This window comes from Lynx rufus, unplaced genomic scaffold, assembly GCF_022079265.1.
Source record: "Lynx rufus isolate CCGP_SWC_20201006 ecotype Redwood Valley unplaced genomic scaffold, mLynRuf1.p SCAF_11, whole genome shotgun sequence".
Taxonomy (NCBI): domain Eukaryota; kingdom Metazoa; phylum Chordata; class Mammalia; order Carnivora; family Felidae; genus Lynx; species Lynx rufus.
In genome coordinates this window covers 12,540,829-12,554,591 of record NW_025814825.1, presented here as the reverse complement: position 1 = coordinate 12,554,591, position 13,763 = coordinate 12,540,829, and the positions used below count along the sequence as shown (strand labels likewise).

The 13,763-nt window shown below is 53.0% G+C and overlaps 1 protein-coding gene across 1 annotated transcript in view; it reads left to right on the top strand.

Annotated features, from left to right (window-relative positions):
- Positions 1-1,091: 1,091 nt before the first annotated feature.
- LRRC20 (leucine rich repeat containing 20) overlaps positions 1,092-13,763 on the top strand; it is a 42,736-nt gene continuing 30,064 nt past the window's right edge. The window contains exon 1 of the mRNA XM_047072883.1: positions 1,092-1,234. Within this exon, the coding sequence (XP_046928839.1) occupies positions 1,210-1,234 (25 nt within the window). The 5' untranslated portion in view covers positions 1,092-1,209. The remainder of the gene's footprint in view (positions 1,235-13,763) is intronic.

Sequence of the window (13,763 nt, the reverse complement as noted above, 5' to 3'; positions counted from 1 at the left end):
TTCAGTGCCTCCCTTTTTAAAATGTAGGTACCTAAAAAATTGCTTTATTGGGAAAGAACTCACACACCATGAGTTTAAAGGGTACAATTCAACGGCTTTTGTATATCCACAGAGTTGTGCAGCTGTCATTACAATCCAGTTTTAGAACCCCCAGCCCTAGGTTGCCCCCCACCCCCCAGGACCCCCAGCCTTGGGCAACCACTGCCCTCCTTTCCGTGTCTATACACTAGCCTGTTCCAGACAGTTCATGTAAATGGCCTCATCAAGCGTGTGATCGTTTGTGACTGCTTCTTTCACTTAATGTAACGTTTTCAAGGTTTACCCACGCCGTAGCATATATTGGTACTTCGCGACTTTTTATTGCCAAACAATATTCTTGTTTCTGGATAATACCACATTTTGCTTATCCATTCATCTGTTGATGGACATTTGGGTTGTGTGCACTTCGGGGCTGTTGTGAATAATGCTGCCGCGAGTGTTCCCGTGCGACGTGTTTTGTGTGGACATATGTTTTCATTTCTCTCCGGTGTAGACCTAGGAGCGGAATGGCTGGCCGGGTCGTGTGGTGACTGCAGGTTTTACCATTTGGGAAACTGCCAGACTGTTCTCCACAGCGACTTCCCGGCTGCCTCTTGCGCATGCTTGCCTTCAGAGTGACAGGGCTGGGGAGAAGGTCAGACCACAAAGTCTGTGTGAATCGCCTGTTTTCAAAGAAGATGGTGGGAAAGTAGTGTGAAGACTGCAGCTTCACTGTGGAGTCTTTGGTGATTCCAGGAGGATTCTACAGGAGCTCAAGGACGCTGCCACAAGTGCTGGTCGTGAGCTGCTCCTTCTGCTCATAGGCCATGCCACTAGACAAGGTGTTAAATAGACCCAAAGGTTCGGGGTGCCGGAGAGGGACAAGTGTGACCCGTGGTGATGAAGGCTCTCGGAAGAGGGAGGGCAGGGTTCCGAGGCTGGCACAGGGGAGACGAGTGAGAGGAAAGGACTTGGGGAGGAGAGGCAGGGTTGGGGCCTTGTGGTTCAGGGCAAGTCCCTGAGCAGCTGTGGCCAACTGTCCTCTGTCTTTGTTCTTTGGCTGCAGATCTGGCCGAGTGCAAGCTGGTTGCTTTCCCCATTGGCCTCTACAAGGTCCTGCGGAATGTCACCGACCAGATCCAGCTCATCACGCTGGCCAACAACGAGCTCAAGTCCCTCACCAGCAAGTTTATGACCACGTTCTGTCAGCTCCGAGGTAGGCCCCGGTCCGCCAGACAGGAAATCATTCCCCAGGGGAGGCTTCGAGGATGGACCTGTGTCCTGCCTGCAGCCTGGAAGTCTCTAAGTGTCACTCCTCCCTCTCGCTGGCTGTGAATCAGACTGACTGATGGTCAAGGGTGTGGGCCCACTGGGGTGTTTGGGGTCCTGAGACCCACAAGTAGTCATTTCTCAGTAGACTTGAACGAGCCCCCGTCCTCCTCCCCAGCCTAGCACTGCTTTCCCGGTTCAGGAGTGACAGATGCCGGGCATGTTGGTGTTTCCTCTGCTGGGCCCACACAGGGCCGTGGACAAGGGTGCCTGGCAGGATGACGGGCAGGAGGCCAGCAGGTGGGCATAGTAGAGTCTCTTGAAACGGCTCCCCTGGGTGGGCCCACAGGATGCAGTGGCCAGTGCAGTGCCGCACCCCCCCCCCATCCTTCTGTGAGAGTCTGCTTCTGCTCAGTGAGCCGAGGGGTGGGAGAACCAGGGAGGGCACAGGAGGCATAGGAGAGGTGATTCCCACCTTCTGGAATTCTATCTGACAGGGGCATGAAAAAGGTCCAAGGGCCCGGTTAGAGAAATCCATATGTCAGATGCTGGTGGAGCGGGAGGGACATGAGCAAAAGCGTACCTCCCACGGCTGATTTCAGGCCTCCTAGAAGAGGTGGGGGCATCGGGCAGAGGCAAGAAGGAGGCGTGAACTGGCAAACAGGTCCCAGGGACAGAAGGCAGCTTGTAGAATGCTCAGCAGCCAGCTATAGGCAGGACATGGATAGGCTACCAGCTGGGTGGGAGGGGGGCGTCCTGGGGCAGGACTCGGTTCCCCGGAGGCACTGTGGGTGCTTTTCACCAGGCTGTCCCATCCTTCATTTTCTGGGGGCCACTTCTCTGCGCAGATGAGACGGGCCCTCACGGCCAGCAGGCCCCATCGGCCGCAGTGGTCAGCCCTGGCAGAAATTAGACTCATCTGAGGAACTTTTCTACAAACACAGTTGCCTTGGCTCTACCCCCAGCCCAGTTGAATCAGAATGTCTGAGTATGGGCCTGGGCCTTGTACGCATCTTTTAAAACCTACATCAGTCATTCTGAAGTGGCAGCAGCCAAGGTTGAGGCCATGGGTCAGGGGTTATACATGCCAGTGCCTGAGAGACTAGCGTGCGAGTACTAAATGTCGCGGTTTGAGTGGTGGGGACCGTGGGAGACGTACCCCTCTCCACTCTGCCAGGTATGCCATGAGGATGTTGGGGTTTTGTCAGTAGAAGCTAGAAATACGGGTTTTGTGTGAATTTTTACCAGGTGTTCTATAACACGGAAGCCAATAAAACACCCTTGCACAGTAGTTTTAGCCCATGGGCCATCAGTTGGAAGAATCTCCCATAATATATGAGGTCTGTCTCTGCCATCTCATTTCATGGATAGAAAAGGAAGGCCAGGGAGACTCAGGCTTATCGGGAATCTCGGAGCAGCACCCCCACGTCGTCCACCTTGCAGGCCAGGGCTGCCTCTCCAGGCCTCCCGCATTAGCCCAAGGGTCCCCTGGAGATGTTGCTTTGCGGAGGAGGGTGGAAAGATCGAAAATGGGTGGTGGGGGTTGGCTGGGACCTCCAGGAAGGGCAATCAGGAAGGGTGCTTCCTTTGGGTAAGAGGAGAGTTCGTTTGTGCTTTCCTTCCTTGAACCTTCCCCGGAGCACCTGCCATATTCCAGACCTGTGTCTGGAGGCTGGGAGACAAAGACTGGCAGACCAGCTCCCTCCCGGAAGGAGCCCAGGGTCACAGAACAGACTTGTCAACCACACCAAGTCCTATGATGCCGGCGTGGACAACACGCTGGGAACAATGGGAAGAAAACTTAATTCTTCCGGCGAGTGGTGTGGGCAGTGGGTGGGCCGGGAAGCAAGGGCTTTCAAAGGACTTGACACTGGGCATTGCCTTGTGAGATGAATAAATAAGCCCTCTCCAGGGGGCACAGCGACACATGCCAGAGAAATGCGCTAGAACCCATTGTGTTTGTGGCTTAGCTGCGGAAATATATTTATCATAAAATACCCTTCTGGTCAGAAGTCTGTGGAAGGATGCAGTTTGAACCCTCTCTGTGCGGCTGGCAGCTGCTGACTCCCCCACACCACCCTGGATTACAAAGGAAAAGCTGCGATGTGCCCAGTAATTGGGTTTCACAAAGGCGGTGGCGCTGGTGACCAGGGGCGGGGAGGGGCTGGAGTCGAGAGTGGCTCCTGGCTCCTGGCTCCTGAAGAGATGCTCCCAGCCCCAGCCTTTATTATATATAGTTTCTCTTTTAAATAGAAAAGTTCCCTCCTTTTATGTGTGAAGAGGAAACTTGAATAGGCTCTGCTGAACTTCCCCCAGGCCTGCCGGCTTCCCCTTCCCTGTTCGTGGCTCTTGACTGAGAAGGCAGGCTGCCTTGGTGTCAGGGAGAAAGGCATCCGCTTCCTCCCTCCCTGCCACACTGTCTCCTGTGGGAGCCCCGGGGAGTGTCTTCTGCTGGGCTCGTGGCCCCCTCGGGTTTGCGTCCCCTTGACACCCTTCACCCATTTTATAGAAGGAAGAAGCCAAACCCGAGAAAGCCAGTGGCACAGATGGAATCCGCGCAAAGGGCAGGTGCGCCCTGTGGAGTGGCGGGTTTCATTGTCGGACTCTGGCTCTTCGGTTGTTCCCTCTTCTCCTGCGTGCCTGTCTCCCCACTTCCTCCTCTCATTCAAGTCATTCTGCTCCCGGACTGTACCCGGGGTCTTCCAGGCCCCGGGTGTGCGAGAGACACCTGTGGAAATCCACAAAGAGCCCCCGGATGAGAAGCACAGGCTGTTTATTCAGAGCCGGCTCCCGCAGGGGAGTGAGCAGCTGGCGGGCGGCATCGAGGAGAGACTCAAAGGCAGCGGAGGGGCGGGAAAGCTTTGTAGAGGATAAAAGGCGAAGCTGGAGGCAGGCCAGCTTGCAGGGGGCATCCTACATGGCTGGTTAGGGTGCATTTTGGCTTTCCGGAGTTAGCCCTAAGTTGGAAATTGGAATAAAAATCAGAGACGTTGTCAGTAGTCAAGTCCCGGCTGTTTGGGGCCAGTTGTTATGGGAGTGTTACAGGGCCTCCTGGACTGTCAGAAGAGATGGCAGTCTGACTCCCTGCAAGTGGGACCTGGAGCAGACTGGCCTCCTCAGCTGGTTACCATGGCTAGTGGGTTGGCTCTCTGGGCAGGGTGCTGCAGGCTGTGGGCCACGGTTCTGTTTTTATGTTCGGTCTGGCCGTTGTCTGCGTGTATATTCAGTTGCTCACAGCCCGTCTTTCAACCCAGCTCAGCAGTTCCTCAGGAGCACCTGTCGTGGCCCGGCTGGGGGCATGAGCAGGTGAGCGGTGGCCCGGGGGTCCAGACGCACTGGGCGCTGAGCCCTCGCGGCTCCACACGGAGGGCTTTACACGTGTCATCTCAGTTACCCCCTCCTGACACCCGCCATTTAGGATGGGGTGAGACAACAGAGACCTAGACGTGGTTCTTGGGGAGCTCCCAGGCTCTCGGGGCAGGTGGGCGTGTGAGTGGACAGCCACCTCAACGTGTGGGGGGTGACACAGCAGACATTTCCTTGAAGCCTGGCGTGCCAGGGGGCACGAGTCTATTCTGCTTTGGGTGGGTGGGTGGGTGGGTGTGTCGGTCTGCTAGGGTCACCACAACAGAGCACTGCGGCATGGGTCGGGGAGGGGGGCTTACATTTACTTCTCACAGTTCTGGGAGCTGCATGTCAGACACCAAGGTGTTGGAAGGTTTGGCTTCTTCTGCGGCCTGTCTCCTCAGCTTGCCAGTGGCTGATTTCTCACTATGTCCCCACGTGGCCTTCCTGTGGACACGTATTCCTGGGGTCTTTCTGTGTGTCCTGACTTCCTCTTCTAAGGACACCAAGCAGATTGGATTAGGGGCACCCTAACGGCCTCATTTGAACTTGGGCACCTCTTTAAAGACCTCACCTGCAAACACAGCCACACTGGGAGGTACTGGGAACTGGGACTTCCACATGGGAATTTGGGAGGCGGGGGGAGACATCACTCAGCCCAAAATACTGGGGAGTCGGAGCCTCCAGAGGAAATGGCTTGGAGGGGTCATTGGACAGAAGGAAAAGGGGGAGTTCCCAAGGCCTCCTTTAGGAAGATGGGAGGTGTGTTTGGGAAATAGACTAAAATAAAAACGGTACCACATGGGACATTACAGAGCAGAGGATATGACGTGTCATCGGCAACTGGTCTGAGCAAGTGAGTGGTCCTCAGAGAGTCCGTCAAGGAGGAGCCAGGGCAAGTGACCCCAAAGCAGGGGGAGACGGGGGCTGGGGGGGGGGTGTCTCCCTCTGTTTCCTGCTTTGCCTCAGCCCACTGGCTTACTTTTCTTTTTGCTAATGGCACTGAGTGGATGAAGGAGGAGAGAAGAAGGCATCCAGAACTATTTGGGGAGAGCAGGGCAGACACTGAAGCCTTGCAGTGGTCAGTTAGGCACTTTGGTTTTAGCCTGGGATCAGGCAGATCTCCTCTGTTGGGCACACATCTGGTTCCCCCTGCACAGCCCACCACCGGGATAGCGGGGCCTGGGAGGGTCCATCTCACCTGAGTCATTCACAGGGGGCAGCTCCCCGTTGCTGACGATCAAGAGTTCCTACCTGATACCAAGGTGGTGATTAGTTTGTGGCCTTTTACATCAGTTTTCGCCATCAGTCTTCAAGGATGTCTGTCCCCTGGGGTTTCCTGGCCGAGCTCAGTGGGGCAAAGGCCAAGACTGTGTGCACGCTGTGGGCAGTGGGTCAGCCCTCCCTAGCAGAGAATTAAGAGAATCCCAAGTATTATGGGCTGTAGCATTCCTTAGGCTAGAATCCCAGAGATAGGATTACCAAGGCCAGTGTTTCCAGGCTGTTGGTCTATACTATGAGGTCATCAAGCCCTGATGTCACCCTGAGCCTGGGGCCTGCCAGGTGAGGAGCCTTGTGGTCAGGCTGAACCAGGACCCGTAAGATGAGAGGCTGGGCTGTTGGATGTTCAAAGCATATGCGCCTAGTTCTGGGGCGTGATGTTTTCTGTTTCCCTCTGGGTCCACTCTCCATGCTGATCCTACCCTCTCTCACCCTCTGGCTGTGGTCAGGTGGGGCCAGTGGGGAGCCCCCGAGGAGGTCAGGGGAAGAGAGAGAAGAAGCTCAGTGAATTTATTCCCCTGGCACCGTGAGGTCCATCTCGGGCTGGCTGTGCCCCTCGTCCCAAGGTCACTTCTTTCGAGCCAGTGTTTACGTGATGGTCCTCCCAGGTTTCCCATGGCTGGTGACAGCTCCCTGCTTCTAACCCGGGGTTCCTGCACAACCCCTTGAGGTTTCCCTACCGCTTCCTATACCTTTGTAAACAGTTCATTGCAAATAAAGCCTCCTTGATTATCCTGAGTTGAGTGTTTCATCTGTTTCTGGTTGGGGCCCTGATGGATGCTCTTTGCCACTTATTAGCTCTGTCACCACAGGCAGGTTGTCTAACTGTTCTTTGCCTCAGTTTCCCCCGTGGTATTGCAGACTCATACTGGTAAAGCCTTCACCTCGTAGGGATCCGGTGAAGATTGAATGAGTTAGCGCATGCACAGCCCTGGGAGCCGCTGCGTCCCCAGCACTATCCAACACCGTCTTTGTACACGGCCGTAGGTGTTCAAAACTACCCACGGAATGGGCGAATGAATGACTTCTCACCGCACGGTCGGTCGGCAGAAGAGTGACCCCCCCACAGATGTCCACGTCCTAGTTCTTGCCACCTGCGATTATATTACCTCACACGGCAAAAGAGTCTTTGCAGATGTGAATAAGTTGAGATCCTTGACATGGATTAAGTGGGAGGTGGGTGGATGTCCTCGTAGGGTCTTCATGAGAAGGCAGGAGGGCTAGAAAAGATGTGATGGTAGACACGGCAACTGGAGTGATGTGGCCACAAGCTTCTAGAAGCCGTTTCCGGCTTCGGTCAAGGCACGGACTCTCCCCCTAGACCCTGCAGACGGTACATACCTCCCCGGCTTGGTTTTAGTCCTCTGAGACCATCTTGGCCTTCTGACCTCCAGCGCCGTAAGATGATACGCTCGTGTTGTTTAAAGCCACCAAGTTGGGGGCAATTTGTCACAGCAGCAGTAGGAAACTGATACACAGCCGGAAGAGTTGGGAGGGGGGCTTCTGCCTCAGTGTCCCCACTTTGCTCGCTTACTCTGCTCTCCTGCTTGACCTCACTGTGGAGCCAGGGCTGGTGCCCCAGAGGGGAAACCTTCTCCAAAGAGCCACCATGCCCGCCTTCCTCGGCTGCCCTGTTTCCCTCGGCGCCTCCAGCTTTTGGTCCCTCCTATGGCACGCAGGCTAAAGGCGGGCGGGGCTCAAAACGACGCTCCGTGGGTCTTGTTCAGACCCCGAGTGGGAGCCACTACCCCCACCGCTGTGAAAGAGGAGGCTGAACGGTCCCGGTGGGGTGGAACCTGAGGCCTGCTTCCCTGTCCAGCGCAGCCCGGGCCTGGGACACTGGTGGGACGTGGCCGGCTCTCCTTGGAACATCCAGGCAAGCGTGTGCTGCTCCAAGGGTATTGCTGGCGGCAGAAGAGCTGTTTCTTGGCTCTGTTAACTGCACGTCAAACCACCCTACCATCTATTGGTTTAAAACAACAGCGTGCTATTTCCTCCAGCTCTGTGGGTCGGCTGGTCTCTGCTGGCGGTTCTGCTGGGGTCCCTCATCCTCCAGGGCCTCGCTTCCCGGGGCCTCTAACCTGCTTGGACTTCTTCACAGTGGCTGGGCTCCCAAGAGGAAGTGGCTGGTGCCGAGCTTGATGCCTGAACTTGGACGTCTCCTGAACGTCATTTCTGCTGTATTCTGTTCATCAGAGCGGTCGCAGGGCCAGCCCAGAATCCAGAGGTGGGAACGAGTCTCTGCCTTGTGACGGGAGTTGCCCCAGAGTCTCAGCCCAAAAGGCCTACGGCCCTCTGTGGATGGCTTTTGTGGTTTATTAGCCAGACCTCTGATGGATGGCACTTCTGTCATTCTTTATGCGCTCAGCTATTTGTGGCCGCTCTTTGGCAGCCACTTTGCTAAGAGCTGTGAGGAACTACCAGACCCTGGCATTTCCAAGCTGTGTGACCTTAGGAAAATTATCGAACCACTTTGAGCTTTCATTGTCTCATCCTAAAATGGACATAATAGTAGTACATCGTGGAAAGTGTGTAAATCTCATAGGCTGTTATTTGTTCACTTCATTTATAAACCCTTATAAATCAAACTGTGTCCTTTTTCCTGGAAGGTGACAATAAATAAATAAAATAAGTTACCTTTGGAGGGGTCTTAGAGGCACCCTGGAGAGCTGTTCCTGCCACACAAGCAGGAGAACGTCTCTATCCTGCACCTCGCCAACCCCCGGAAGCCAGCAGACCCAGGACTCGTGTACGTACCTGGGGTCCTGGGACATCTGCAGCTTAGCATAGGCTCTGATGCCTCAGTCCCGCAGGGCCCCAGCAAACATGTCCCACTCCCCGTGTGACAGGGGGCTTTGTCATTCCCCTTCATTTCCCTGTTCCGAGCCCTCATTCGCTCCTGGCTCTGAGATTTAAGAGTTTCCATCCCTCCTCTGCCCTTCTTACCCACTTCTCGTACGTTTCTCTAGTTGGTATAAAACTCCAAGGCTTCATTTGAGGTTCCTGCTATTTGTTTTGAACGAGCAACAGATGCACACAGTATGGTATTCCAAGGCTCAGAGAGGGAAGTAGCGAAACAGAAGTCTGCCTGTTCCTCCCATCCCCAGATATCCACTTCCTGTACCCAGAGGTACCTGCTCTTACCAGTTCTAGAGAGGTTCTGTGCCAGTGTGAACACGCCAGTGTGAACACACGTGTACTTAATGTCGGTAGCACTTACAGGATGAGGTCAGTAGTGTTATCAGCTCTTTGTTTCAGATGAGGAACCCTGAGGCAAGAAAGGGTTTACTTAAATAACTTGCCCGAGGCCACGCCACGAGGACAAAGGGTCAGATCTGCGGGTCCACCTCCAGAGCTCCTCTGTGAAGCTCCTTTGTAGGGCGTGTGAACTGTTTTGCGATTTGTGTTTATCTCCTAGCAACGTATGTTAGAAAGTGGTTCGTGTCAGTACAATGAGAGTCCCCTTATTCTTTTCACGAGGCAGATGGTTAGCACTTCGTTTTAGTTATTTCCAGACCTGGTTAGATGAGTTTTCTCATCCCTTCCTTCCTTCCATCCACGTAGATGTGGCTTTTGGAAACTTGGCTCTTGTCTCTTCGCCCCTCTGCCCACTGTGGACAGCAGCTGTCTGTGCTGAGCATGGACCAATTGAAGGTCACCTACTGCCTCACTCCAGGAGCTGACTGCCCTACAGGGGGGCCCTCATAGGCAGCAAGCTACATGATTGCTCACTGAGACAGGGTCACAGCCACGGTGCTGGCTGATCCTCAGTGGGCAGGTATTTTTGGAGCTGGCACCTTCCCTCACTGCCCGGCTACATAATTACTACAGGCCAGCCTCATCTGTCCTTTCATGGAACCAGCAGGCTTCCTCTGTCTGCTGGGGTCAGTCCTAGGCCTCTGAGTCACACTTGGCAACTGTCCAAGATACGGATGATACGGAAGTAATAAGAAGAACTTGGGGAAGGAGAGGTCCATTAAACAGACACCGGAAACCACAATTTACTAAGGATAACAAACAAGGGAATGCCACGATGGGCTGTTCTCAGGCTGTGGACAGTCTTGGGAGCCGGATAGAATAAGGTCTTCTCCCAGGGCCCCTGTCCATTCTGGGAGCCCAGGTTGTTTGACTCTGAACCCTGATGTAAGAGAGCAGAAAGAAGCATGTGGGGTCCCATTAACGCAGCCCCCTGGGACCAGAGGACCTCCGCCCTCTCTGTCCAAGAGAGAGGCTGGCGGGGCCTGGGCATTGTTGTGACACCACCACGAAAAAGAGTATATCGTGGCCCCAGGGCTGAGAAGCAAAGCCAGCTTGGCTGCAGGTACGATTTCTTTTTGAAGCTTAGCCTACCAGGCGATCAGGCGGCTAGGGCTCTCGTCCACACTTCTGTTCTCCCTTTGAAGTGGAGATGGCAGAGAAAACCTCAAGTGCCAAGGTTAGGGTGACATAAAGTCCCGGGAGTTCAACAGGACTGGGACTTTAGGTGTGGTGGATTCGATCCCAAGAAACCTGTTTTCTTAGTCCTCCCATGGTGACGGGGGCCTGGAAGCTGTTCCACGGTTTGGTCTCCACTCAAAAGCTACCGAGTCTATTATGAACAGCACTGCACTCATAAATTTGACATAAATTCTCTAGGCCCAGATGATTTCACAGGAGAATTCTATCAAACTTTTAAACAAGAATTAACATCAGTTTTACATAGTCTCTGCCAGAAAATAGAAGAGAGGGGCATGCTCTCCAACCCATGCTATGAAGCCAGCAGTGCCTTGATGCCAAATTTAGATAAAGACGGTACGAAAAGAAAACTATAGGCCAACGTCTCTCATGAGCTAAGACACAAAAATTTTTAGCAAACAATTAGTGTTTGCTAAATACAGCAAAATACAACAAATACAGCAGTATACAAAAGAATTGTATGCCGTGACCAAGTGGGGTTTACTCATTTTTCCAGAGGTGCAAGTTTGGCTCAACATTTGAAAACCCAGTCAGTGTTCCCCGTCCTATCAAAAGCTAACAAAGAAGAATCCTGTGGTTCTCTCTGTTGACAAAAAGGAAGCACTTGACCAACTAGGCAAACAAGAGAAGTACCTCAAGGTGGTAAAGAACATCTGTAAACATCCTATAGCTGACATCAGACTTACCGATGAAGCGTTTGTTTTCCCTGTAAATTTGAGAACAAGGCAAGGATGTCTGCCCTCATCCTGAAAGTTTCAACTACTGCAGCAAGACGGGAAAAAGAAATAAAAGTATAGATTGGAAGCGAAGAAATAAAACTGCCCCTGTTTGCAGACGACATGATTGTCGTGTAGAAAACGCCATGAAATCTACAAAAACAAAACCCTCCTAGGACTCATAAACGCGTTCAGCAAGTTCCCAGGGATACAAAGTCCACACAAAATGCACACACGTTTTCCCAAAATGCTTTCCTTGGCTTCCTGTCTCACGAAGAGTCAACCCACGATCTTCCCGGGGTCTCAGACCCTGCCTAACCTGGTTCCAGCTTCATGTCTACCACTTTTCTCCTTGCAGTCCGCACTCTGGGCACACTGACCCCTTTTCTGTTCCTCAGATGTGTCAAGTTCTTTCCTACCTCGGGGCCTTTGTACTTGTTATTCCTGATAGCTTTCCCCTGGACTCTTCACACACTAGTTCCTTCTCATTCTTCATTCTGGTCACAAATGCCTTCCTAGCAATCTGAAATAATCTTATTTCGTTATTTGTCTTTGTTCCTTACCCACCGCAGCCCCCCCCCCCCGGCCCCACCGTTGGTGTGTAAATTGTTAAGGGAAGGAACTGGTGTTCTCCATGACTTCCCCCACAATCACGCAGGAGCTGCCATATGGGAGGTGCTGAGTGAGAGAGTGAAGGCTGTTTTGGTATCACTGTGTCTCAGTGACTTTCCCGTAAGTCATGTGTCCCAGCTCCATCCACCTTCTTCGTGATTTTCCCTTTCTGTTTCTGCTTTAAAGTTAGCTTTCAATTTTGGTTCCCATAAGGCTCCAGAATCCAGGAACTAAGCCCCATGGGTATTGTACCTCCCTCACAGAAATTCCATTTATTGCATGCTTTTACTTTCCAAAGATTATCCTTTTTTCATGTTCAAGTGCTGGGCTGAGCGCCTAGGGGGTGCTTAATGACTATCACACGTCACACAGCACCTCTGCCATTCACAGCCCCCTCAGGGCATCCTCTCAGCCCTGCTGTAAATGGGCAGGGAAGACCTCCTCATAGGGCTGTCTGGGGGAGAGGGAAGGCCCCCGGACACAGGAGGAGGTAGACTAGAACCAGCCCCTCCGGCTTCTGCCCCCTTCCCTCATTCAGCACGACATTAACAGGTTTGCTGAGTACCCTGAAAACAGATGTCGCAGAGATTCAGGATGCCACCCTGGAAAAAGCTGGGTACGCGAATGGCCCACTTCCTTTGGGGAGTGTGGCTGGGGTTCAAACCCTGGTATTGGGAGTTGGGAGAGGAAAGTCAAATATCTGCGGGGAGAGGTTGGGGTTCAACCTTGAACAAGTCATTTCCTCTCTCTGCAAACTGGGGGTAATAGGTTATGATAAAATGAAAATGCTACTTGGCTGTAAACCCTTAGAACAAGTACCCGGAACATACTAGCGTCCATAGGCGTTAGCTACCATTATTCATTTTTGTTAGAAGCCCCATACCCAGGGAGCTACACTTCTGGCGTCCAGCAGAAGAGCTCTTCCCTAGAATCCCTCCCCCACGAGCCGAGCGCTTTAGCACGTGCCGAATGCAGCAGGTTCCCAGGAGTGGGCCGACACTGCCACACCAGAGCACCTCTGGGTCCCCTTTGAAGCTCCGTAATGGAGAGTCTCCCCTTCCCTGCCAAGGTTCAGTCCAGCCTCGTTGATGACCTTGCTGCAGTTAAGGACCTGAACGCCAAGGGCCTGAGCCCTGCCCACCCAGCTGCTACTCCCTCTGCAACTTTTGCTCTTCAGAAAAGCTTCTGAACTGTGAGAGAGGCCGCCTTTCAGACAGATCCAGCCCCTCCTCCTCGCAGCTGAGTCTTTTCTCGGAGCCTGTTGCTGAAGAGACAGACTTCAGAGAGCAGCCTTCCCTGGGGAACATGAAGCCGGGACTAGGGGGTGATTTTGTATCCACAAGTCTGAATCTTTAGAGCAGCGATCTCCAGAGGATGCACCAAGCAATGACTTGGAAAGCTGCCTAAGTTCTCTTGAAGGAAAAAGGCAGGTCTCAAAAGAGTACATAGTCTATGATTGCATTTTTGTTTTTTGATGTTTTATTTATTTTTGAGAGAGCATGAGCAGGGGAGGGGCAGAGAGAGAGGGAGACAGAATCCGAAGCAGGCTCCAGGCTCTGAGCTTGTCGGCACAGAACCTGATGCAGGGATTGAACTCGTGAAATGATGACCTGAGCTATAGAGAGACGCTAAACCGACTGGGCCACCCAGGCGCCCCTGCCTTTCTGTTTTTTTAAACAATGCTGGTCCATCCATTAGTCTACCCATCTGTCCATCCATCTGTTAGTACGTACACAGAAAAATATGGGAGATTGAATACCAAACGACTCTGGTACTCCCTAGGGGTGGAAACACGTACAATTTTCATTTTTCTGTGTTCCATATTTTTGTGATGTCTGTATTTCTACGGTGAGCATGCACTGCCTTTGTAAGCAGAAAATACATTTCAAGGTAAACCAGCCGTACCGGTCAAGGTAGGCCAGTCTCGCATGAGGAACAAATAATCCCAAATCTCAGTGGCTGGAACAAGAATTGGAGTTACAGTTGGCACAGCGTCTGGTTTCTGCGAAAGCTGTCGGCACCACCCAGGGCTAGGCTTCCTGCCACCTTCAGTAGCGATTGAGGACT